Source organism: Abrus precatorius, unplaced genomic scaffold (genome assembly GCF_003935025.1).
Source record: "Abrus precatorius isolate BTA unplaced genomic scaffold, Abrus_2018 Scaffold7, whole genome shotgun sequence".
Classification (NCBI taxonomy): domain Eukaryota; kingdom Viridiplantae; phylum Streptophyta; class Magnoliopsida; order Fabales; family Fabaceae; genus Abrus; species Abrus precatorius.
Window position 1 is genome coordinate 1,078,415 of NW_020874417.1, and position 26,009 is coordinate 1,104,423.

Consider the following 26,009-nt stretch of genomic DNA (forward strand, 5'->3'; position numbering starts at 1 on the left):
TAATCAAATATTCTATGATTAATCTGAAGAGCTTGATAATGTTAAAAAAAATAGACTTTTTTTTTTTTTTTTATCAAATCATGCACTCAAACGATAGGAAAATTATAGGAAAAAAAAAACTAGTATTCTTTTCCATTACATGTATGTTATTAAATTAATTTTTTAAAATAGATATATATTGTATTTTTAAAAATTTGTAAAATTAAAATATTATATATTACTATTATTATAGTAAATAACATAAGAATTTTAAAATTATGAAATAAGTTATGAAAAAATTGAATTTAAATTAAGATTGAATTCAAAATAAAATAAAATAAATGTTCAATATAGAAAAAGTCACGATGTAATAAAAAAAAAAGCTCCTAAAAGCTTTCAAATTCAATATAGCTTCGAAAGAGGTTCTTATTTGAAAATAAAAATGTAATATATAAAATTATATGGTTGAAAAATATATAACTAATATTTCTCATTAGTTTTTAAACAAAAAGAAAGTTCTCATTAGTTCCATTGAATCAATTCAGGTGGGTTATTCTACCGAATGTGGTCTTGTCAGTCTATCCCACCAGCTGCTTCGCATGAGTCACTTAGTTGGATTCTCTTGAAAAAAAACAAAGAAAATTGCAATCACAGATAATTGAACTACAAAAGGAAACTTTTTCTTATTCTTGCAGTGCCTTAAATACATTGATTTATATTTTAATTCACAATATATAACATTCTTTTTAAGTTACTCCATTTTTTATCAAATACAAAAACTACAAATTCAAAATAAATCTCACAGTCTAATATCTTAATTTATACTCTTATTCTTTTTTAAACAAAAATATGAGTTAAAAAAGAATAACCATTGATTCAATATAACCTTAGGGAGGGGAGGAAAAACAAAAATCATCTAATCCAATCAATATTTTGACTTTTTTCTGCAAGTGAGAATGCGTAGAACATGCAGCGAGCAGTTAGGATCCATTGATCCAACACATGATTTCGTAAACAACAAGGAGCCACTAATTCCCTTTCATTTTTAACCTCTTTTTTCCATTCACTTATTACTCTCTCTCTCTCTCTCTCTCTTGTTTTCTTTTTAAAAATAAAATATATCAGAGACATTCATTCCTATTCCTTCGAATTTTGTCCTTCAATGTTTCTTCCAAAACATGAAGTTCTGCAAGACTTACCAACAGTACATGCAAGAGCAGGGGCGAAAGCTCCCTGCTGTTGGCTTCAAGAACCATAAAAAGATCATGAAAAAATGCAGAAGAGGCTCCCAACCCCTTACTCAATCCTTCGCCATCAAAACCTGCCCTGATCATTGCCAAGGTTCATCATAACCCCAACCTTTTCCAAGCTTTTCATTCATATTCAACCAACCTTATTAATGTAATTATTAGGTTCATGCTTGGATTATTGGTTAAGGAATTAGAAGCAGAAACTATGTTAGACTAAGTTGGAAATCACAAGAGGAAATATATTTATTATAGTTTTTGACGAAAAAAAAAAAATTTATTCCTCAGTAAGTGCCCATTTGCCTTATTATTATGGCATGAACATACATGATCATCAACACTCATGCATTTCAAATTGTCTAAGCTAACTTACTGTAATTATTCAGTGTGCGATGGAACCTTTTTCCCTTCCCTTCTCAATGAAATGTCAGATATAGTAGGGTGCTTCAATCAGCGCGCGCAGAAATTGCTGAAACTACATCTTGCTTCTGGTTTTCGAAAGTACTTTCTCAAGTTGAAAGGAAAATTACCAAAGAATCATACTGCTCTAACCCAAGAAGGCAGAGATCTAGTCATATATGCATTGATAAATACCATAGCAATTCGAAAAATACTGAAGAAATATGATAAGGTCTGTCTTTGTTTTTGTCCTAGTTTCCTCCTTACAAGTCTCTGTATTTTATGTTCGTACTTACTACTATGACTGCAGATTCATTATTCCAAGCAAGGGCAATTATTCAAGTCCAAAGTTCAGACTATGCACAAGGAAATTCTTCAGAGTCCCTGGCTTGCTGAGCTTATTGCCTTACACATCAACCTAAGGGAAACTAAAGTCAAAACAAGGAAGGCACCTGCATTGTTCGATGGATGTTATCTCACATTTAAGGATGCAAAACCATCGCTTACTTGTGAGATATTCGATTCTGTCGAAATTGATATTGACTTGACTTGCTCTCTATGTCTGGTAAGTTGGTTTCATTTGTTGTCTATTTTCATTTGGACTGTACATATGCTGAGGTTGTCAATTTGAAGATTACCCCTGCTCTCATGCATGCACAATCGAATCAATTTAAAGGATCTACGATGGAATTTAAAACTGAACAAGCTTCATGGTTCCACCAAAAGTTATGCTTGCTTATAGGCCATGTTATTTTTATATGGTTTCAAATATCAGTTTTTCTAGCGAGTACCAAAGACACATGTTAAGAAATCAATAAATAATAAGATTTTATTGAAAATGGTGTCATTTAATATTACCTGTGCATTTGATCTTGTAATTTTTAATAAAAACATATTATATATAAGTTTTTATTGTGTGTTCTTAGACACGATAGAAAAACCGTTAAAATATTTTAGATTTGTCGATGAGTTTCAGAATCCACATCTCCTCGTATTGTCCAATATTTTCCCAGCATTTTGCCCCAAACTTTTGGTTTTGAATCACATTAACAATATCACCTTAGTTTCCTCAATATTAATCCATGACAGGATACAGTATTTGACCCAGTTTCTCTGACTTGCGGCCACATATTCTGCTATACCTGCGCTTGCTCAGCAGCATCAGTAACTATTGTCGATGGACTTAAGGCTGCGGATCCTAAAGCAAAATGCCCTCTATGCCGACAGGTAAGCTACCAGATATAGCAAGCATTAAGCTCTCCTACAATTACATTATTTTCAACGGGAATGTACAAAGGAGAGATGTTCGTTCTGATTACATAAATAACTTCTATTAATTGAAACATATGACACATGTTAATAACTTGTGAATGCACCCTTTACAGGTCATTAGAGCCAATGGATGGTGATTGAAGTTATACTTAATCTTAATTATAATGCAATGGCCAGACAAAATTTCAATGCCAAACAAAAAAGCAGCAGCTAAAATTTAATAACCAAACCTGCGCATGAGACCACTCCTTTTCTAGGCTGCATTTGTCCTTCAATTTAAAATGGTTACGGCTTTATAATTTACTTTTATCATTGAAACCTTAGAAGTTGAATAATCTGAGCAGTCCTTGTGTAATTCTTCATTTCTTTATTTTAATATTGTGACTATTAATAAACAGCAGTTTACAGGAAGAATTGTTTACATATAAAGAGGGCCTGCTAAGAGTTGGCATATGAATTATTAATTTGTTTGTTATCGGATTTGAACCTGTTAAAATGGCTAGCAATTTACAATTTTTTATATTGTTGACTGCAGGGAAAAGTTTATAAAGATGCTGTGCACCTGGAAGAGTTAAACATTCTTTTAGGCCGAAGGTATGATACCGATTATTCCATTAGAAAATGAGTGAGATTAGAATGAGAGATGTCATGCGGTCCAAGAAATGGATGCACAAATCCTCATAATCTCTGCTCCAATCCTTTTTTTTACCATGAGAAAATAAATATATTTTGCACATCTCTTAACCTAATAAAGTTCAATATATTTACAGCTGCAAGGCGTACTGGGATCAAAGGCTTCAGATGGAGAGGGTAGAAAGGGTTAAACAAGTGAAGGAATATTGGGAAACGCAATGTAGGGCGTTCGTGGGCATCTGAATAGACAATCAACTTCTATTGGATAGTAGTTTTAGGTTGAAATGTTGTGCATCTATTCGATGTGTTATATATATATATAAGGATGGTAGTTCTAGGTTGAAATGTTGTGCATCTATTCGATGTTATATATATTTAATTTTGTATCTGATAGGAACTAAGTATGTTTTTGGAATTTACACCAAAACCTCAGGGAACCCCCTAATAGTACAACAGAAAAATAAGAATAGTAGAAAAGCAATAATAATTAAAAATGGAAACTTCCCTAGGCAGCAGCCACCTCCCAATCACTTCCTAGATTATCTCCCCCTCTCTCCTCTGATCAATCTACCTTATATCCCCTCCCTCAGCTGCTCTCTCCCTCCTCCATGTCATTCAATTTGTTATTCCGTTAAAATCTTTCTTGACAGCCTCCTTGCTCATAATTCCCTTTTTACCCCTCCTTCTCTGATATGTTTGGAGAAGAGGCCCAATTGGTCTGGACCCAACAATACCCTCTCCATTGAGAAGAACCTTATCCTCAAGGTGGAAGTGCGGAAATATGGCCTGCAGCAGATCAACTTCTTCCCAAGTGTTGTCCTCCTCCAGCAGTTTCTTCCATTTAATCAGGACCTCTCTATCCATTCATGAGTTTCCGGGCATCCACCACCCTTTCAGGCTCAACTTGGAGCTCAAATTCTTCTGTTAAAAATAGGGGCAGAGCCTGACTTGGTTGACTAGCAGGAGGGCTCTCTTCAGCTGAGAAACATGGAAAATAGGGTGCACTCGTGATGATTCTGGCAACAATAACTTATAGCAACAACTCCTATTTTTTCTTTCACACAAAAGGGGCCATAAAATATGGGGCTCAATTTTTCATTTACTCTCTTTGCTAATGACTTCAACCCATATGGTCAAGCCTTCAAGTACACCATGTCCCCAATGTGATATTCTACTTCTCGCCTGCCCTTTCATCCTCCACTGTGCTCTAAGTAAGTGTTGCTTAAGCTCTTCTATGATGTTGTCCCGGAAGAGCAATAATTGGTCTACCTCAGCCACCATAGTACTATCCCTACAGTAAGGGTCAATCATATGAGGGTCTTGGCCATAAAGTGCCTTGAAGGGGTCATCTTAATAGAAGCGTTGAATGAAGAATTAAACCAAAATTCTCCCCATGGCAACCAATGCACCCATTGACGTGGATGATCACTCGCAAAACATCTCAAATAGGCTTCAATGGTGCGATTGGTAACTTCTATTTGGCCATCTGTTTAAGGATGGAAAGCTAAACTGAATTTCAACTTGGTGCCCAAGAGACGAAACAATTCCTTCCAAAATGAACTAATGAAAATCGGTCCCGATCTGAAACTATGGATGTAGGAAAACCATGCAAACGAACTATTTCTTTTACAAACACAACAGCGACCTCCTTAACCGAGTATGGGTGAAGTAAGGGGATGAAATGAGCATATTTGCTTAGCCTATCGACCACCACCATAATGCTGTCAGCACCTTTAACCTTGGGAAGTCCGCCAATAAAATCCATCGAGATGTCTTCCCATACATGCATGGGAATGGGTAGGGGCTGAAGTAAACCTGTAGATTTCAAGGTTTCATGCTTGTTTTGTTGACAAATCTAACAACTAGCAATGAATTTTTTCCACATCCCGCTTCATTCCTGTCCAATAGAAGACCATGGCCAACCTCTTATAAGTCCTTGTCACTCCAGAATGGCCCCCCAAGGTGAGGCATGGAATTTTGCCAACAATAATGGGATGCGGGCCGACGCCTTAAGGAGGACTAGTCATCGCTTATACCACAAACATCCTTGAAAGATTGCATAGTGTGGATGGGAATTAGAATGAGACACTAATTGTTGCATGATTCCCTTCAGCACTTCATCACCAAGGACCTCCTCAGCCAGGTCAACAAGGTCAGCATTAGTCACCATAGATATAGTGTTATAACTCATCACCCTAGACAATGCGACAACCGCCTTGTTTTCTAGTCCTTGTTTGTACTGAATTTCAAAGTCGAACCCCATTAGCTTGGTACCCATTTCAGCTGTTCCCCTGCCAGAACCCTTTGCTCCAAAAGGAATTTCAAACTCTTTTGATCAATTCGGATAATAAAGTGAGTGCCTAACAGGTATTGACGCCATTTATGAACAGCAAATACAATGGCCATTAGCTCACGTTCATAGATTGATTTCACCTTATTTCGGTCTAATAAAGCTTGACTAATAAATGCTAGGGGTCGTCTTTGTTGCATTAAAACTACCCCAACTCCATAACCTGAGGCATCAATCTCAATTACAAATGGTAGGTCAAAGTTTGCCATGGCTAAGGTGGGCAAAACCTCCATCTTCCTCTTAAGCTGGACAAACGTTGTTTGTGCTTCCCCTGTCCATTTAAAATTATTCTTCTTCAGTAATTGAGTGAGGGGTTTAGCAATAACCCCTCAGACTGCGAATGTCCTTAAGTGCTGGCCAACGGGGCATAGCAGAAATTTTTTTAGGGTCAGCCGAGGATATAATGTGCCCAAGATACTCCAGCTGTGATTCTCCAAAACTGCACTTCTTACCATTGATCCACAGCTCCTGGTTTCTCACATGAAGAACTACACTCAAGTGATCAATATGAGAAGAGTAATTTGGGCTATACACTAAAATATCATCAAAAAAAGACTAGTACAAATTTTCGTAAATAAGGTTTAAAAATTTGATTCGTTAAAGATTGAAACATTGAGGGGGCAGTAGTTAACCCGAAAGGCATTACCACATACTCGTAGTGTCCCTCATGCGTTCAGAATGTTGTCTTTTGTATGTCCTCTGGCCTCATGCGAATTTGGTGGTAGCCTGACTTCAAGTCGAGTTTAGAGAAGACTATGACTCTGCCCAGCTCATCCAGCAGTTCTTCAATGACTGGGATAGGGAACTTGTTTGGGACTGTGAGACTGTTAAGGGCGCAGTAATCCATACAAAAACACCAGCTACCATCTTTTTTCTTGACAAGAATCAATGGGCTAGAATAGGGGCTGGTACTGGGTTTGATCAAGCTTGCTACTAGCATATCCTTGACGAATTTTTCAATCTCCTCTTTGTGGCGCTGCGGATGCCGATAAGGACAGATGTTAGGGATGGTTGATCCCTCTTTCAAAACTATGGCGTGGTCACATACTCTTGGAGGGGGAAGATTTGTTCCCTCTTTAAACAGCCCCCCAAACTCCCTCAATAACTCCTTTATCGCCTCTGGAGCTGACGTTGCTACCTGAGTGGGTAACTCTGTATCCTAGTGTGATCATGCCCAATTCCACATAATAAGCCTCAGCCTCCCCTTTTAACTCCTTTCTAATAGCCTTTAAAGAGGCCACTGTCTGCGCTAGTCCCACGTCCCCTTTCACCTCAATCGTTTTTCCATCCTTGTGCACCTCAATCAAGTGTTGTCGTAAGTCAGCATTGAATTTCCCTAAGCTCTTGAGCCATTCATACCCCAACACCACATCCACCCCCACTAAGTTAAACAAGAAAAAGTCTTGAATGACTTGTAAATTAGGTAACTCCAACACCACCCCCTTACAAACCCCATGGCTTCCCAACCTTTGCCCATCCCCCACTTCCACGAAATACCCTTTGTGGCCTCTGTGGGGATATTTAGCTCTTCCACCAAACCTGGAGAAAAGAAGTTGTGCGATGCCCCCGAGTCCACCATTACAATTACCCTCTTACCCGAGATCAGTCCCCATAACTTCAATGAGTTCTTTGAAGTCATACTGGCGATACTACTGGCATTTAGTTGAAGATTTACCTCTTCAGCTTCATCCTCCTCGAGAACATTGACTTGGGTCGCATCTTCTTCACCCAATAGAATGACATGGAGCTGCTTATTGCGACATACATGGCCCGACAAAAACCTCTCATCGCAGCAAAAACAGAGCCCCCTCCGTCGCTTCTCGTTCTCCTCTTCTTCAGTCAATTGTTTGAACCCCAAGCCTCTACGATGTGAGGAAGAGGAGATTAGGTCGCGAGAGTGATTTGGACTCCCTTGCGTCTCAACCCGATTGCTATTGGTGCGATTAGAAGCCCTAGGCCCAAGAGAATAAGTGGGTTCGCTTCTTCTAGTCCAACTTTGCCTAGGCACGTATTGGGCTCCGCTGGTTTCGGCCCAAATGAGAGGCCCAACACCCTATTTTTTTTCGACTTTTTGGGCCATCTCCATCATCGTGCTCAAATCCCCTGAATCTCTCAACCTAACCTCTGCTTTGATTTCTTCTTTCAGGCTGTTAGGGAAGGCCCCAATCATGAATTCCTCATCAGCGAATCGTAGCAGAGCAGAGAACAGCTCGAATTACTCCCTGTACTCCATAATCGTTCCGCTTTGTTTCAGTCCCATTAATGCCTCGTAGGGATTCTCCCAAAGCTTGTCGAAACGCCAGCTAGGTGGTGGTTGGTACCCGCGGCTCCCACCATTGATACCAATTGAGCGCCTTCCCTTCCAAATATACTACAACCGTATCCACCTTCTTTGCTTCTGGAATGGCATTAATTTCGAAGTATCGCTCTGCCCTGTACACCCATCCATACGGATCATCCCCCGCGAAATAGGGCACTTCCACCTGTTTCACCCTTTCCTCCCTCCTCCAAGTATCGCCCTCTCCATTGCCCCCTTCGGTGTTATCATTGGTTCCTTCCTTTTCTGCCCTCATCACCTGTAGAGCCGATTCCAACCTGGTCATCATTGCTGTCATCATCTCCTCCTTCTGTCTCCTGAACTCCTCCTGCATAGCAACCTGCATGCCCTCCAATCTTCGTTCGACGTTTTCCAGCTTGTTCTCCATTCTCGTCGACACCATCAGACGCTCCTAGGATCAAGAGCTCTGATACCAACTTGATAGGAACTATGTTTTTGGAATTTACACCAAAACCTCAGGGAAACCCCCTGATAGTACAGCAGAAAAATAAGAAAAACAATGATGATTAAAAATAGAAACTTCCCCTAGGCAGCAACCACCTCCCAATCACTTCCTAGATAATTCCCCCCTCTCCTCTAATAAATCTACCTTATATCCCCTCCCTCAGCCGCTTTCTCCCTCCTCCATGACATTCAATGTCATTCAATTTGTTATTCTGTTAGAATCTTCCCTGACAGCCTCCTTGCTCGTAATCCTCTTTTTACCCCTCCTTCTCTTCTATGTTTTGAGGAGAGGCCCAATTGGTCTAGTATCTTTGTATCTAAGCAGCATCAATTTTTAAAGGTAACACCTGAATTTGATCAATGTATAGGCTTCTACGTTAGCAATTGTTACCGATGGCCATTTGCATGCCAAGACAATTTATGTGTAGCAAATATAATAACTGACATTCAATGAAAGGAACCAAAAATTAAATTAAAAAAATAAAAATATAAGAACTGGTTTTGCAAATGTATATAAACCATAATTCAAATTAGTGAGATTACTTCAAACATACAGCAGAGGGCAACACATGATGTCTCTATGAAGCCTAGCGCGAAAAGTCTAAACAAACAGGAGACTCAAATGCACCCATCCTCCCCAACAAAAATCCACCCACAATTTATAAATTCGAAAACATCAACAAAATTTCCCAACGACCATACATGCTAGACAATCACATCCTCAGTGTCACAAAATTTTGGTGAAATGACCGGATCCAATCATTTCCACGTGCAAATTGAGAAAGTTGTCCCCACAGATAAACCTTGAATTTCATTTGGTCAAAATGAGCGGATTCTTATTTTGATACATATGATACCTCATGCACAGCTTCTGTAAGGTTCCAACAGAATGCTGCATGGGATTTAGCTTTATATCCAGCAACATACTCTGGGAAAAAGAACAAAAACGTAAGCACAATTTGTAAACCTTTAAACCAAAAATTCGGAAAATAAATGTTTTATGATTTAAGCTCGCGAAAAGAGCCAAACTCAAAAGAATAGTTCATTATACATTTTATTCTACTCTGACTGGACATTTTGTTAACTGGGTTTTTAAGCATCTAACAAAAATAAGTTTTAATATATATAAAAATTTATTGTGTTAAAGATTTAAAAGTTTAACAAGTGTTTCTATTTCCAATGAAAATTTACTTTAATTAAACAAAACTGAAAATAAAAAAGCCAAATATCGAAAATCCAACCTTATAATCATCACCGTATTTCTCGACAAGACGACCAATATGAAAACGTTGCATCGCAGTCAAAGGCTGAGGAGCTACAGTTTTCCCGTCTCTTCGCTTCTTTCCTAGGGCTGATTTCAAGTCTACACCAAACAAATAGAACATTAAATTATTTGCATTTCAAAATATCAACAATTCGTGATATTAGGCAAGTGTTCAAATCAATCATCCTCTAATTAATTGTTTAGCTTGATTGGTAAAACAAAATATCTAATTAAGCATGTCGCAACCAATAGAACACGACAAATTCAGAATAACACACCGTCTTCTTCGAGCTCGCTGCCGGAATCGATGGAGTCATCGGTTTGGGGAGGGAGGAAGTTGGGATCGGAGGCGACACCGAAGGAGTTGTAGTTGTAGTTAACGGTGCCTTGGTCGTCCCATTTGGGCTCGTAGGCGAGGGATTGCAAAAGCTTTGGGGGAACAGAGAAAGAGGGTTTGAAAAGCCTAGGGTTCTTCTTTGGCAGACCCACTCGAACCTTCGTTCTCGATTGCTTGTATTTTCTTCGCGACCTTCCCATTCTGTTTGTCTCTCACCCGGGGACTGTGAAAGTAGAACCAAAAGGGTTTAACGAGGGATTTTGATTTGTTTAGGTTAGGGCATAAAATGTTCTATATTCAAGAACTTCTTCAACGATGTCGTTTCCTCTACTTCTCTTCGCTATCAATATCACCGTACAATACGATGGTGCCTTGCAAATTTTAATAAATAAATCAAGTAAACGATAAAAATAAGTTTTTAAAAAAAAATTATTTTTAAAAACTATTTACCAAAATAATGCAAAAATTAAAAAATTATACATTATAGTTATACAAACTTGGCATATGCTATACATGCACGGTGTATTGCATTTCGCAACCCGCAATATTTATAAATTGAAATTTTGAAATAATTTTTAATTTAACTTATATATATATATATATATATTAAAAATTATCAAAATTTAAAAATATTTTTGTGTGTAAATAATATAAAAATTATTTTTAAAAATTTAATTATTTTATAATAAATTATTATTAAAATAAAAAAATCATAAAATAGTGACTGAATAAATTATTATATTTAATATTTAATAAGTATTAAAAATAAAATAGAATAAGATAAATTATTCTTTTATGTTCTCTTGTTGTGATGACTGAATTGACTTTAATGCTTCCAAGTGTAGAGATTAAAAAAATTTCATGGATGTTTTGTTTTACACGAGTAAAAAAAAAATTCAAGACCCACTGAAATGCTTTCTTACACAAAATGGTAAGATTTTGTGTGAAAAGAGTGGTAAGCTTTTTTATATTGTATTAAAAATAAATTTAAAATGATTAAAAATTTTACTTAATTAAGAAAAAATATATTAAAATTTTGATTTTTTAAAATTATTATTAAAAAATATTTTCATATAAATTACATATATATTTTTTATTCTCTTTTTCATTCATTTGAGTAAACTATTCTTTTTTACTATTTTTTATTTATGTCCGTTTAAATAACATTTATTTCGCGCATAAAAGATAATTTAAGCAAAGTCATGTTTTATTTTTCACTGCACTCTTCCGTCCCTTAAATACAGGCAACAACATTTAACACCCAAAATAATACATTAATGTCATAAGCAAGTGCACAATTAGAAGTTCATAGTATATTATTAATGATGCATAATTCAATAATGTAGGACCTACAATTGCTGTGTAACTTTAGGTGAATGTAACTAGAAGAATACATCATTTTTAACTTGTCAAAATAGTAATACACGGACGATGAATGAGGTCGTCTTCGAATTATTTGGAACGCTCTACACTAGTTTTCAGCATCTACAAGAAATTGCCATTTTCCCTTCACATGGCACTTTGAAGATCAATCAAAAGGCTTAGCCTTTAGAATGTTATGTTTCATTTCTGGGTTTTCGTTACTTTGTTGCTATACTATGGATTGATGAAGGTTTCTTATCATAGCCCACTCGAGCGGTTAGCATACTCTTGAACTAAAGCCCCAAACAGTGATTGCCTTTGTAGCAAGTTCGATGGTTTGTCAAATTCTCTTGCTCGCCCTGTTAAAAGAAAAAATGTTTAGAAACTTAATATAATCACGTTTTAACATCCAAGTTATAACTTGTAGCGTTAAAACAGAGAGTGAGTGGTGAAAATAATATAAAATCTTGGAATGAGAGAGAGCAAGAGAGAGTAGCATACCTGCATCTACAACTAGAACTCTATCGCAGTCCATGACCGTTGGTATTCTATGAGCAATGCTGATAATAGTACGTGCAGCGAAGTCTTCTCGGATGATCTTCTGAATTACAGCGTCGGTTTGAGAATCAACAGAAGCTGTTGCCTCATCCATAAACAACAACCTGCTTTGCTTTAGCATAACCCTCCCTAAACAAAGCAACTGCCTCTGCCCCACACTCCAGTTATCTCCATTATCAACCACTGTATATTCAAAAACATTCCCATTAGAAAGAAAATTAAAAAGGGGTGCAAGCGAAATTCAGCACAGCTCAAAGAAAATGGTATTAGAATCTTTGAAACCTGAGGAGTCAAGCTTTTCAGGCTTCGAAGCTACTACATCTTTTAGTTGACAACGTTCCAAACTCTACAAAAAGAAAAAGAAAAAGTGGTGAGAATGAGACTAGTTAGGCCAATGATAGCAAAAACTTCCGCCACTGAAGTGTGTGTGAAAAAGTTTATGAGAAGAAGGAAGAATAGCAACGCACTCTATAATACACACCATTCTTAATGATTAAAATTTATTAAAAATTAGAAGTGTGTTAAAAAAGTATTATTAGAAAGTGTGGTGTTAGTATTTGTCAATGAAAATAATTCACTACTATGGTCAAATTTATGTCTTGAAGTATTGAATAAAAAACTTTATTAAATAAGTATTTAATCAAACTGTATTTTCAAAATCACCCTGAATTGATGAATTGGCTTGAGGGTATTCACCTTCCATATATCTTCATCTGTATACATTCCAGTTGGATCAATGTTACTTCTGACAGTTCCTTCAAAAAGGACAGGCTCCTGAGGGATGATTCCAAAGCGTGATCTAAGATCATGAAGACCTAAGGCGGATATGTCAATGCCATCAATGATTATTTTCCCTCCTGAAGGTTCCACCAGTCTGAAGAAAACTTGAATCAAAGTTGATTTTCCACTCCCAGTTCTGCCAACAACACCAACCTTTTCTCCTCCATTGATGCTTAAGGTGATGCCTTTAAGAACCAAAGGAGTGTTTGGACGATATCTGACCTGTTTGCCACAAGATTAAGTTATTATTAATTTATCATAACAAAGCAGTGCGTTGCTCAAAGCAGATTGATAATGAAAAATACATCACTAGAACTGTTGTCAAGGATAGTTGCATAGACAAATATACCAATAACTTGATTTGCACATACCTATTTAGCTTCATACAAAGAATTTAATTAAAATAGACTGTGTAATTTTTTTACATTAATATTTAATCAGAAATTACCACGACAAGTAAATATTGTTGACTTTCATAATATTTAATTGGTTAACAAAGCAAAAATCTTATATCAAAATTAAACTCTAAACATTACAATAATTATTTATAAAAAAAATTAAAAATAAAATAATTTTTTTCATAAATTAAAATCAACTTACACTCCTTTTTTTTTTTTCAAAAACTCTTTTCAGCTTTTATAAACTTTATCGTGCTTTGAAGCCTTAATAATAAGATTTTTACAATTAAAAGCTCTCACAAATTAGAAGTTATCTAAATTGGGCCACAGATGTGTAAAAAAATTCATCTCAAGAAACAATGAATTTGGCTATATTATAGATACCTGCAAGTCTTTGATATCAACATGGCCTTGACCGGGCCAATTTGAAGGAGGCAAACGATCCTTAATGTTCCATTCTGCTTCCGATGGAATATTTGTGAACTGTTTAATCCTCTCAACGGATACCATTTTGTTTTCAATGAAACAGCTCATATATATTGACCAGAACATCACGGCATTTAATGACAATCCATATGAGAGAGACATTCCAACATTTTCTACATCAAGCAGAACAAGTCAGTCACCTTTATATCCCATTAAAATTTTCATATAATATACTTCACGTTTCAGATGATTAATAATATGATACAATTATGTTAGAAGAAAAAAAAAACATTTTTTATCAAATAAATATCCACCATGAGTGATTGTAGGATTTATTAATTAAATTTCATAAAAGTTACATCCTTAAAGAAGCTTGTATATAGTATTATAAGGAATTTGCAAAGAATTTTGAATGGAACAGCTACTAGTTGCAAGAATTATTAATCATAGTAACAACCAAGAATTACTAAGAAAGATGAAACCAGATATATTGTGAAGGATGATGACTAGATTAGGGAACCATTTGACAAATCCTATTATAGTAAGTTTACCTGGCTTTATGATACTGCTGGGTAACATGATCATGAACAGAGCCGAACAGCAAAAAACAAAGCTTCCAAGTAATTCTAGGCGGAAACCCAACCACGCATTGGAACTGAAGTTGTGGAAATCCATTCTCAAATTAGCGTTCACTCGTTTGATATTTTCTCCACAAAATTCCTTTTGCTTTCTGAATGCGCGAATTGTCATGACCCCGGAAATGCTTTCTGAAAAATGATGAATCACAGGTGCTTTTGTAATTGAATCCAAGCGAGTTAGCTCACGAGATGAAGCAAGAAAATAACCCTGCAAAACCCAACCGTTTTAAGAAAGTCGTTATACCACAGCTACCTAATTACTTTAATATTTGAAGTTACAGATTAATCCTATTTATTTTTGTCTCCGGCCTCGAAAATTTCAAGGATATAGACAATGATTGTCAATCTAAGAAAGAGAGAACATTAATAAATCTATGTTATGTCTCATGCTTTAAATCTTAAAATATGCCAGCAATACATTGGACTAACAGAACAACCATATACATACCCGGTACCAAATGTTTAACCAAGCAAGAGGAATTAACAAGAAAGCTGTTGGCCAAGAGTTTTGACATGTGATAATGAAGATGCTAATCACTGTAATGTACATGGCCACCACAAAATTCAGGAACAAGGGGATAAAGATGTCAACGTTGGTCTGATCAGTGGATGCCTGTAGAAGTGTAAGAAAAATAAAAGTCATCTACATGTGGACCGGAATAGACAGTAATGTAGTAAGTTTATGTCATTCTGAATTAGGTCGTCATTGCATGTAATACTTAACACAACACACTTGAGCCTTCAAGTTCTTACCCTGCTTAGAATTCTCCCGGATGGAGTAGTGTCAAAGAAAGACATGGGGGCATGCAATATGCTATGAAGAATTTGAGAGAAGAAAATCTGTGCTGTCTTTAACCCCAAGATTGTAACCCAGTAGGATCGTAGCACAATCAAAATAACTGAAACTGCAGCAATAATTGCATAGATGGAAATAAACAAGGAAGGATTAAAAAGCTGAGCACGCTCTTCAGATGTTTCATATGCCAGCCAATAATCACTTGCCATCATAGCTGCTTGCCACAACACAGAAAGAAAGATTACTCCTATAATCCCCCACCAACCAAAAGCCTCAGTGCAGTAGAGTTTATAGATATGGAAGCTAACTTTCCCAGTTTCTCTCTCCTCTTCTTTGATGAGTTTAGAACCTTCCTTGCCAGACTTTGGCTGCTCAAGTGAATTGCTTTCACCATTTGCTTCTTTGTTGTTAGAAGCTGCCCTTGGAGATTTCATTGGTTTGTTCAAATTTTCCCCAGGCATGCCCGCACCTTGCTCTACTAGTTCCATAGAGGTCTCGTGTGCTGCTACAAGTGCACTGAAATCCATTCCAGAAGCAAGTAGATCATTGTACTTCCCTGATTGGACTATTGTTCCCTCCCTCATCACCTTTAAGCAAGCAAACATATGTATTTGAATCACCCACCAAGTTAATTGAAGATTGAATGAGACAACATTACAGGACTAGAAAAAGAGACTTACCATTATAAGATCCACATTGTGTAGGAAATCTACTTGATGTGTTACAAGAATAACGGTCTTGCCTTTTAGAGACCCTCTCACGCATTCCTGTATTAAAGGACTCTGATTTAAAATTTGGCTAAACTAACAAGCAAAGCATAATTATGTAAATAAACAGCTATGTTTGTACACTTAAATTACTAATCAAACAAACTGAATTCTACCTCATTTCTTAATGCAACAATTCAATAAGATGACTTCAAGCAACAAACATTACAGAATGCTGAGAGGGGAAACAATAAAAGAAAGATTAGAGAAACCACCTTGAATATTTCAGTGCCAGTATGTGCATCAACAGCACTGAAGACATCATCAAGAAGATATATATCAGAGTCTTGATATACAGCCCTGGCAAGTTGTATACGCTGCTTCTGACCCCCACTAAGGTTGATGCCACGCTCTCCAATCTCTGTCTGATCCCCATGCTCCATCATTTCCAAGTCTTTCTCCAAGCAACAAACCCTCACAACTTCATTGTACTTCTGTCTATTCATTGGTAAATCAAAGAGAATGTTTTCTTCTATGGTCCCATTCTGAATCCAAGATGTTTGTGCAACATAAGCAGTACTCCCACTAACTTTAATCTGTTACCAAAATATACAATCAGAAATGAACATCATGGTACAAATTAGAGACTGCATGGAAAAGAAAATAAAGTTCACATCGCCAAACAAAAATTTATATACCTTTCCCGAAATTTTGTGCATTTCACCAAGAATTGATGCAAGGAGAGAAGATTTTCCAGACCCCACAGTCCCAACAATAGCTGTAAGCTCCCCTTTATTAATCTCCAAATTAATGTTTTTCAAGTCTTGCACTAGGCCATCATCATCCCAGCTAAAAGTCCCATCAGTGACCTCCACAGCAGTGTGTCCATCACACCCTTCCTCTCTCTCAACCGAATCATTTAACAATTCCCTGCTAGACATGTACCTATCTAACCTCCCAAGTGACACCAATGCTTGTGAAAGTGATATCATAGACTGAGGAAAGGTCCTAATAGGTTCCTGCAGGATCTTAAACACAGTTGTTGTGGTGAAAACCGTGCCTGCATCAAGTGGAACTCCAAGAAAAATTGCGGTACCAAAGGTGAGAGTTGATATCAACATTGGCGTGCTCCACAGCACAATAATATTGCTGCAGATTGAGTACAAAAACTTGGAAAGCCAGTCAAACTCTGACTTACGGAAACCCGAAATTCTCTCATTGAAATGCTCTTCCCATGCTTGGAACTTGATGACACGCATGTAGTTAAGCATCTCATTAACTGCTTTCATTCTTGAGTCCCGGTTCATCATTGCATTAAACTGGAAACGCTTGTTTCTCTTAGTAGCCACCACAACAAAGGCAAGAACACCAAGAAGTCCAACCAAAGCCGTGAGTACTGAAGCACCTAGACAATTGTAAAGCAAAAACAAGCCAATACCAACTTGAAATGGCATCATCCACACAGCATGTAACTGAAGCATCATATCAGATAATTGCTGAGTATCCACAGCCATGTAATTCACAATGGGACCAACCCCATGATCCTGCCTAGCGGAACACGATAGCCTCAACCCCTTCTTGTACAAGGAAGTGATAAGAGTGCATCTGATAAGCATCCCAAGCTTCTGAGAGTTGAAGTTGAAATGGTGAGTGGTCAAAACTTCTACAAATTTGGCACACAATAGAACCAACACGAGGTAGTAACCTTCATATGGAGAGCTACCCTTCCCTGATGTGAAATCAACAAAACTTTGAATGAGAACTGGCCCTACAAACATGACACATAGCCTAACAACAGCAAGGAAAGCAGTGAAGGCTATCTCCTTCCAGAAACACCGAACCAACGTGGTTCGAACCGGGTGCTTCGACCTCTCATCTGATTTAGGCCACTTCGATTCAAAGATAACTGACATCCTCTCTGCTCTATGCTGTGGTGAAAGTGAAGGAATTTCATCAATCTTCAGCGGTGACTTATAACCTTTACTCAATAAGGGGTTTATCCATATCCAAAAGGCCTTGGATACTGCAGAAGCTGAAGCAAAGCCAGTAACATTGGATTTGTCATATAGTTTGGTTTCATCATCGATAAGCGATTGTGTTTCTTCTCTGGACTCGATCCCGGTGGACCCTTTAACAGCAACACAAAGTAGAAACAGTGATAGAGGAAGAGAAATGAAGGAGACTATATCATCAACCATAAAGCTGAAGTTAATCCCGTCTTCCAATTCCACAGATACCAAACGTATAACCCCAGAAGCTGTGAACAAAGAAACGATAATGAAACTTGCAATCCAATATATTCTAAGCGACAGAGGATGAACAACAGCTTCAAATCTTTTCTCATGGATGATTAGGATTGCAAGCACTAATTGTGTTACGGCCTGAACTAACCAGAAGAGTCCATCAATTTGCTTCCATGGAACTTTGGTGGAACTGCTAAATAACAGAATGCAAGCGACAGTGTACAATATTGTCAGAACAGCTGATACAATTAGAGTTAGTTTAAACCATAAGGTTGTTCTGTCAGAAGCCGCGTTGTTTCTGATAAGGGGCTTGTTGAGCTCTGAGTTGGGGTTGCCATTGGAAGTGAACCTAGAATAGAGCTTTATAACAGCAAACACAAAGAGGGTCAACAGGAGTAGGATGTCAACAGCAGAGAAAATAGCTCTCTGAGGACATGGAGAGAGGAAAATGAATCTCAGCCACTGAGGTAGACTTGAAGTCGAGAGAAATGTGTCCCTTGAGGGTGAACATGAGAGGTACGTGATCCATGTAAAAGCTTCAGAAGACATGTTGGTGCAACCCCAAGAAGAAACTAAACTTGTGTTGCAAAACTATAAAAGTCTCATCAATCTTCTTTCTCACCAATTTGCACCCCCTGAAAGAATTAAACAAGGTTACAGAAAAATAAAGGTGATAGATAATGGCTCTTTCGGCTAATAACGGACAGATATAAAGTGATTATTATGCTGCTGATAAGAAGCCAAAATGCAACAAAATGAAACAAAAAGCAATAGGTGGATGAACAGCAATGAAAAAGAGAGGCTTGGAGAAAACAGTTCGCTCGTTCTTATACGTATATTTAAAAAAAAAAACTTACCTTTATGAGCTTTCACGATTCTAAAACAACACCACCACCCCAACCCAGAAAAAAGAAAGCTATAAAGTTGAAGCCAAACCAAAAAGACAGTCCTGAGCAACAGTAAGTCGCTCTGAACTCGAGGATACCGTGGTGTGATCTTCCTTTTTATGCCTAAATGTTTCGCAAGCTCAACTCTCCCACACAAAAAATAAAAATAATTAAAAAAAATTCAGCAATATTTTCTACTCTTGTCTACCTTGCTATCTCCGGAGTCAAAGCTACATAAAAAAAAAGAATAATGTAAAGGAAATTACAATTCTTTATAAATTCAGTTCGTTCATGCATCGTACTTATGATTTGCAATTACTCATTTTCATTCCATTCTACTCGGTTGGACCCTAAATTATTTCTGCAATCTTCGCGAGTTTCATAAATAAAATTAATTGGCGCCGGGTCAACATGAGAAACTTGCTATTAGAGGTAACCGTATTTGAGGAAAGAACATGCAAATTTCGCGGTGGTTACGGTCAAATTAAAGTCTAAGAAGGCACTATTGTCAAACCAAGCATGCCCAAAGAAAACTATAATATTTACTATTAAAAATAATTATAAACACCAAAGTTAAACCTCAATCACTTTTCGTGACGGCATTATTCATGCATGGAAATGAAAGAGAACAAAGCCCATAGTAGACAAAAAAATGAATGGCTTTGGTGAATTGTTCTTTGATGTCGAAATTGATTAGAATCAAAATGCGTGATGCTCAAGATAAGAAGAGTGTCTCGGAGTTTACAATGCGAGATTGGATTGGCCGATTGGGTCTGCAAAAAGACAAAAGCGTCCGGTTTTGGATGTTTGGTCCAAAACCCACCGGCTTCGGAGAAATTGCTACGTGGACTCAGGGTGAGTTCAATTTTTCTACTTCACTGTATTTTTAGTGTTTATTGATATATATAAAATCGAAAACTTAAATTTATCTGCAATAAATTTTATTAATTGATATGTGAAAATTAAATTATGCCAAATTTCAAATTTAAAAATATTTACATTTATTATAGAACTCTCTCCCTTGTCTCACGTGCCTCAGACTTTTGGTAGCATGGGATTGTTGAATTTTATTTCGTGGGACTCACAGCATTATTTTATCTTTTCATTGACCTTCAAAATATTTAAACTAAGAAAATTTATAATTTTTATATTTAATCGTTCTTTTTAACGTTTTTCTAAACTGTTGTATTCAAACATAGTCTTAATTCATGCAATTTATTTAATATTTTCTCTTTCTCTACTTTAGGAAGAATGTTTTGAAAATAAATAAATAAAATCAATGAATATTTTATATCATATTATTTAAAAAATAAAAAAACAATTAACTTTAATTAAAGATATTTTAGAAAGCATTAAATGAAAGAAAAAACAACGAGTATATTATTGCACAGGCCAGAGAGGCAAATAAGCGTGAGTGGTCGACAATGTACGCTGGTTGGTGTGGAAATCTGAGCATAAGAAGTTTACGTAGTTCAGGCAGATTGTTCTCATTTCTCGCCACATGCTTATGTGTGGCTTCACACGAAGATTCTCAGATATTTTACCATCTACTGATACGTTGGTAATGATTTTAAACCAATATACTTTTCTTGTAAAGTATGTATAGATACACACACACAAAATTCTATATTAATTATATTTTATTTAAATTTTTTTTAATTTACATAATATTATATACATTATTTTTTTACATTAACCATAAAAAAAATGTTATAAAATTCAATATATATAATTCTATTTAAAGGTTAATTCATTAATATTATAATACTCTTGTAAAGCTTATTATAAATAAGGATTTGGCTTCAATTGAATGTAAAAGTTAGAAGTATAATTTCGTCAGGCATGATCTCAGCATTTCCAAACCCCAAAATCTGATGTCAGTAATTATTAATTTTATTGGACTTAGATTCATTGCATTATTGGTAGTAGTGATGGAAGGATAGCGATGCTCTTATGTGAGACCGTAAACCTGCTTCCAAGTTACACGAAATGGTCACATACCAATGGGTCATCATCAGACCACTAAGAACATAGTTAATTTAAGAATGATATATTTATTATCGGTTTAGTCATGCACAAATAAAAATAAAATTAAAATCTTTATTGTGTAATGTACGTTAGCAGTATCGTTTAGTGAATAACTATTTTTCAATTCTAAAAATTATCAAAATATATTCTCTCTTTTAATAAATATTTTTCATAGTGTTAAATATTGTTAGCTTTTATACACAATTTTAAAAAATGATTTTACTATCAATCAAACAACTTTTTTTTAAAAAAGTTACAATTAGATTTGTTAATTATTGTATTTTATCACTAAACGTGTAAACCAACTCATATACTAACCTATAATGTCAAGTTTGAGCCAACATTAATATTTTATCATGTTTACAATTTGAGATTAAAATTATATCCACGTATTTATTCATTTGATAATAATATACAATTATCCTAAAATAAAATATCAGTTTAGTGTGTTAAGTAGTGAACTATATATATTTTTTCTTTGGTGTCACGTTTTTCAGTTTTCTCGGAGCAATTATTAACGTGATGACAAGAAAAAGTGGGAAATGATACGACGAGACAGGTAGTAGTCAAACTTTGGTTCCTTTCGATCATATCTTATGAACTGGTCGCCACTCCACGCACGCCAGAATGCGAAAGGTTTTCAGAGTCGTGCATACTTCATATTCATATTTTATTTATTCATTTTAATTCTCAACATATTAAAAAATAATTATTATATATTCTATACAGTTAGCAATTACTTTTTTTTTTCTTATAAAATTAGACACTCAAAAATAAAATTTATAATTTTGAGAATTAAAACAAAGCTTTTTTTTCAGTAAACTGCATAAGATTTAACTATCATGATATGTGCTTTTTGCATTAAAATACAAAAATAAAAAAAAAGTTTAAAATTTGTCAAACATGAAATGAGAAACTGATAAGAGGTGCAGCGGTTTTCAAATTTTAAGGAAGAGTTTATTTCATGGTATATTCTTGCAATTTTAAGAGTATTGTGATCAACAATGTTATAGTTTAAAAAGTTTGCATAAATGTTTGGTATCTTTGAGTAGTTTTGAATATTCAAATAATAAGTGAGAAGGTATTTTTTATTGAGTTTAAATTTATTTTTTATTTTAGACTTAAATAGTAGCTTCACCAAGTTGTATTTGTTGAAAAACAATAAAATATAAAAAGAGAAGTTAATTAAAAAATAAAAGTGTAAAGGGATAATGAATTTGTTTATTTAAGTATTTAATTAATTTAAAAATAAATATTTAATATCTTATAATTAAGACAAAAGAGATATTAGTAATTATTTTCTACAAAAAGCATCAGAGGCAGTATTATGATAACATTTGTAAAAAAACATTTTTTATATACAATTGTAATAAAAATATAATTTAATTAATAGGTGCGCTTTCTTTAAAATTGATTCAATTTTAATAATAAAAATTAAATATCAAATTAAACTACAATGTAAAACACAAACTTTTCCCTTTGATCATTTATCATATATTTAATATTTTAGAACAATTTAAAAATAATTGGATTGAATTTTAAATATCTACGTAGACGTCATAAAGCAATATCAATCTAATGTTTTTATGAGAAAGTAAGATAATAATCTCTTGTTATGAAAATGAAATGGACGTGAAAGCATTGTAATAAAATGATGAGATGAGTATTATTATTCCCTTCTCCTCACGAAACAAATACAACTAAAGCGACTAGTCGTTTTAATTTCATATATAATGTTAACGGCACTTAGCTCTATGCTGATTAATGTTGACGTCGTTTTTGTCTATTAAATACCATAAAGTATATAACATGTGCATACGTGCGTGTCGAAGTTTCTATTCCTCCGTTTTTCTTTTTTTAATTTGTTTTGGTGTTTTGTTATGAAAACTATTATTTTTTTAAATTCTGTGCCTTTAATATTTAATAATAACCCTAATTTTAATCTATTCCATTTTCCAACTTCAAGTTTTTTTTAGTAGCTACACAGACCACACTTTCTAATTTTGCAACAATCTCTATAATCCTCCATGAAATTATGTTATTGGTAATTATACGAAGAGAATAAGAATTCTTAACACAAATTTTCACATTTAACACATATTTAATAACTTATCCTAAATGCAATAATTATACCCCAACAATAATTTTTTCTGATTAACAATTGTAATAAATAAACACAAATGTTAATAGCGTTGTTAAGAATTTAAATATATGTAAAATATTGCCTTTGGTGTTGTTTATATAAATAAATACTTATTTTATTAAGATTAGTAAAAAATGTTATATGTCATATAAGTATTTATCCTATTAATTAGTATTTTATACATTAAATAAATAAATATGTTCACTTTTTATGAATAAATGGTAAGTATTTTATTAACACAAATTTTATAACAAATAAGGGTATTAAAAATTATCTAAATAATATCTTTATTTTTATAATTAAAATATATAGATAATTAATTCTTGAATATATATAAACAAAATTGTTGAGAGTAATTAGTAACAAATGAATATATTAATTTGTATATTAAATACTTTATACTTTCAAATTCCTCATTCAACAAATACTTTTAATCACTTGTTAATAATTTTATAAATAAAGATGTTTTTATTGTATGATTTTAGATACACAGTACAAAAGTATTGAATACACAAGTATGATGCTTAAATTGTTTTAAAAGTAAAAAATAAAACGATTTAATTTGTTTTTTGAGATAATACAAATTTCTGTTTTTGTAATAATTTTAAATTTTCTCATATTTTCCAATAGACACGTGTTAAAATGTAATTTCACATAAATCTTTAAACTATGATTATTTTGAAATGAGAAAAATAGTACTTGTTAGTTAAAAGGTTTTTATCGAAGTATAAAAGGACTTTACTTAATGAGCACTCAAGTGATTTTATTATTCAATCTTTTAATTAATGAAAGGAAAGTAGTCGTTAGCAAATCTTTGTTTAAATAACACTCTACCCACATCAATTTAACTATGCCCAGAGAAAAATTCAAATCAAATTATAAATGTTTATAGGGAACTAAATAAAATATTTTGGGCTATTTATTTGTCAAATTCGAACACAAATGTGAATTTTGCTGCTATATTAAAGCAATGACCAAATGAAAATAACAAAAGTATTTAATAATATGAATTTCTAATAACACATTTTTTTATTTATTAAAAACTGAAAAACTTATCACTGGAGATTCGTATTTCGAAAGAAAAAATGGGGACTAATTTCATGGAATAGTTAGCTTCAATTGCGAGTAAAATAAAATAAAAAAAATTATAAGTGCAGAATATGCATATAGTAAATTAATAAATATTTTTAAATTTATAATATTGATTATTATTAATATATTGTATTTTGTGGTATTTTAAAATTTTATTTTGTAAAATATATTTAAAAGCATACAAAAATAAATTATTAAATAGTAATTTTTATTAAAAATTGTAATATTTAATATTATTGTGTAATTTTAAATGCATTATATTTTTATATAAAAATTTAATGTACATTAATATTATTGTGTACCTTAAACCCATATTAAAAGAATTATAAGTAAAAATTACTAAATCTTACATGTGTCTTTATTCATACAATTTTAAAATTTTGAATAATAGAATAATTTATTAAGTTCAGTCTCAACTAATTTTAAATATTTAAAAATAAAAAATCTTGAAAGATTCAAATATAATGATATTAAGTGTCAAACTTGAACACTCATATTATTTAATAATTTTATATAATTAAAATATTTGTAAGTATATCATCTAAATTTTTTATTTATTCATATTTAAAAAATAATTTATTTATTAAAATAAAATAATGTAATAAAGTACTTATTGCTTTTATTTTATTAAATATTTTTATAAAATTAATCTATTTGTTAAAGACATTCAAATTATTGATTAGGTTAATAAATTTTGCATTATATAAAAAAATATTAAATAATAAATGTTGAAGTTTAATATTTAATAATAACGAATCATAACTCATTTAAAAAATTATATTTATTATATTAAAATAAAAAATATAAAAAATATTATTTGAATAAAAACATTATTATTAATGATTTATGATGCATTGATGTTAACACCTTCTAGAAGGATTTTTATTATAATAATATACTATTAAAATCATTTATCTAAATAATATCATTTAAAAATTACTTATTAAGATATATAAATTTAATGTATTCAAAAAGTGTTGAACAAGATGTTGCTTAATTTTTCAAATTTTAGTTTTTCTTATATTTATGTGTTTGAATTTAAAATTGAATCTTGAAATTTAAATTTTGTTTCATATTGAAGTTTGAATTCAAAATTTAAATTTGTTGTTTACTTTGCTTTGTCTACAATTTTAAATTATAAAATTTAAATTTAAATTTTATTCAGGATAAAAAGAAAACTAAAATTTAAAATTTGAATGTATGAAAAGAAAAACTAAAATTTCAATTCAAAATTTTAATAAAAGCAAAAATTAAATATTTAAATTTGAAATTCAAATTCTAACAATTAAAAGAGTAATAAATACTAAAATATGCTACTATCAATCACACAAGATTCAAAATTTGACACTATTAAACTTGAAAAGTGCTGCACATAGTAGAATGCTACATGTAACATTATCTAAAGCGTTGGATATCATTTCATGGTAAAACGTTGGATATCATTTCATTGTGAGTCATCTTGTATTGCATTTTTTTTTTTCGAGTAAACCTTTAATTTAGTTCTCAAAATTGTTAGCTTTTAGCATTTTAATTTTTAAGATTATCTTTAATAGTTTAGACAATTTTTCATGAGTCAATTTAAACACTAGAACATACACTGTTGTGACAGAATGCATATACTAATTGATATGTATAATTGATTGAATAATAAAAATTATGTCATGTTTTTTCATATTTTAGTCCTGAAA

The 26,009-nt window shown here is 33.4% G+C and overlaps 4 protein-coding genes across 5 annotated transcripts; 1 reads left to right on the forward strand and 3 right to left on the reverse strand.

The window, feature by feature from the left end:
* Positions 1-1,157: 1,157 nt before the first annotated feature.
* LOC113871097 (probable E3 ubiquitin-protein ligase BAH1-like 1) lies at positions 1,158-3,773 on the forward strand. Its single transcript, XM_027507871.1, has 6 exons — positions 1,158-1,320; positions 1,613-1,857; positions 1,936-2,190; positions 2,715-2,852; positions 3,433-3,491; positions 3,668-3,773. The coding sequence occupies exons 1-6, from the start codon at positions 1,158-1,160 to the stop codon at positions 3,771-3,773; spliced, it is 966 nt and encodes a 321-aa protein (XP_027363672.1).
* Positions 3,774-4,625: 852 nt separating this feature from the next.
* Positions 4,626-6,549, reverse strand: LOC113873822. Its single transcript, XM_027512154.1, has 6 exons — positions 6,534-6,549; positions 6,207-6,413; positions 5,945-6,151; positions 5,574-5,858; positions 5,136-5,345; positions 4,626-4,879 (listed from the first exon to the last, which is right to left on the reverse strand). The coding sequence occupies exons 1-6, from the start codon at positions 6,547-6,549 to the stop codon at positions 4,626-4,628; spliced, it is 1,179 nt and encodes a 392-aa protein (XP_027367955.1).
* Positions 6,550-9,168: 2,619 nt separating this feature from the next.
* Positions 9,169-10,608, reverse strand: LOC113871098. The gene is made up of 3 exons (XM_027507872.1): positions 10,205-10,608; positions 9,904-10,025; positions 9,169-9,590 (listed from the first exon to the last, which is right to left on the reverse strand). The coding sequence occupies exons 1-3, from the start codon at positions 10,461-10,463 to the stop codon at positions 9,474-9,476; spliced, it is 498 nt and encodes a 165-aa protein (XP_027363673.1). The 5' UTR covers positions 10,464-10,608; the 3' UTR covers positions 9,169-9,473.
* An 889-nt stretch (positions 10,609-11,497) lies between these two features.
* LOC113871096 (ABC transporter C family member 14-like) lies at positions 11,498-19,203 on the reverse strand. Of its 2 annotated transcripts, XM_027507870.1 has the most exons (12): positions 19,029-19,179; positions 16,627-18,806; positions 16,204-16,524; positions 15,902-15,988; positions 15,179-15,808; positions 14,874-15,038; positions 14,339-14,633; positions 13,746-13,960; positions 12,880-13,185; positions 12,466-12,529; positions 12,127-12,366; positions 11,498-11,984 (listed from the first exon to the last, which is right to left on the reverse strand). In XM_027507870.1, exons 2-12 carry the CDS (start codon positions 18,718-18,720, stop codon positions 11,884-11,886), a joined length of 4,518 nt encoding a protein of 1,505 aa, XP_027363671.1. In that variant the 5' UTR covers positions 18,721-18,806; positions 19,029-19,179; the 3' UTR covers positions 11,498-11,883. The 2 variants fall into 2 exon arrangements, 1 of the variants encoding a protein (XP_027363671.1); XR_003505753.1 differs by having other exon boundaries at positions 11,557-11,984; positions 12,127-12,529; positions 13,750-13,960; positions 19,029-19,203.
* Positions 19,204-26,009: the final 6,806 nt, after the last annotated feature.

Bases quoted from the DNA above. Each gene is read 5' to 3' on its own strand.
- LOC113871097 (XM_027507871.1), top strand. From the start codon at position 1,158: ATGAAGTTCTGCAAGACTTACCAACAGTACATGCAAGAGCAGGGGCGA. The intron at 1,858-1,935 runs GTCTGTCTTTGT...CTATGACTGCAG, and splicing joins TACTGAAGAAATATGATAAG to ATTCATTATTCCAAGCAAGG. The intron at 2,191-2,714 runs GTAAGTTGGTTT...AATCCATGACAG, and splicing joins TGACTTGCTCTCTATGTCTG to GATACAGTATTTGACCCAGT.
- LOC113873822 (XM_027512154.1), bottom strand. The intron at 6,152-6,206 runs GTTATTGCTAAA...TTAAATGGACAG, and splicing joins GGACATTCGCAGTCTGAGGG to GGGAAGCACAAACAACGTTT. The intron at 5,859-5,944 runs GTGAGCTAATGG...ATTGATCAAAAG, and splicing joins GGTGAAATCAATCTATGAAC to AGTTTGAAATTCCTTTTGGA.
- LOC113871098 (XM_027507872.1), bottom strand. From the start codon at position 10,463: ATGGGAAGGTCGCGAAGAAAATACAAGCAATCGAGAACGAAGGTTCGA. The intron at 10,026-10,204 runs GTGTGTTATTCT...TGTTTGGTGTAG, and splicing joins CAGCGAGCTCGAAGAAGACG to ACTTGAAATCAGCCCTAGGA. The intron at 9,591-9,903 runs GTTGGATTTTCG...TCTTTTTCCCAG, and splicing joins AATACGGTGATGATTATAAG to AGTATGTTGCTGGATATAAA.
- LOC113871096 (XM_027507870.1), bottom strand. From the start codon at position 18,720: ATGTCTTCTGAAGCTTTTACATGGATCACGTACCTCTCATGTTCACCC. The intron at 14,634-14,873 runs GTATGTATATGG...TGGGTTTTGCAG, and splicing joins GGTTAAACATTTGGTACCGG to GGTTATTTTCTTGCTTCATC. The intron at 13,961-14,338 runs GTAAACTTACTA...TGCTTGATGTAG, and splicing joins CAGCAGTATCATAAAGCCAG to AAAATGTTGGAATGTCTCTC.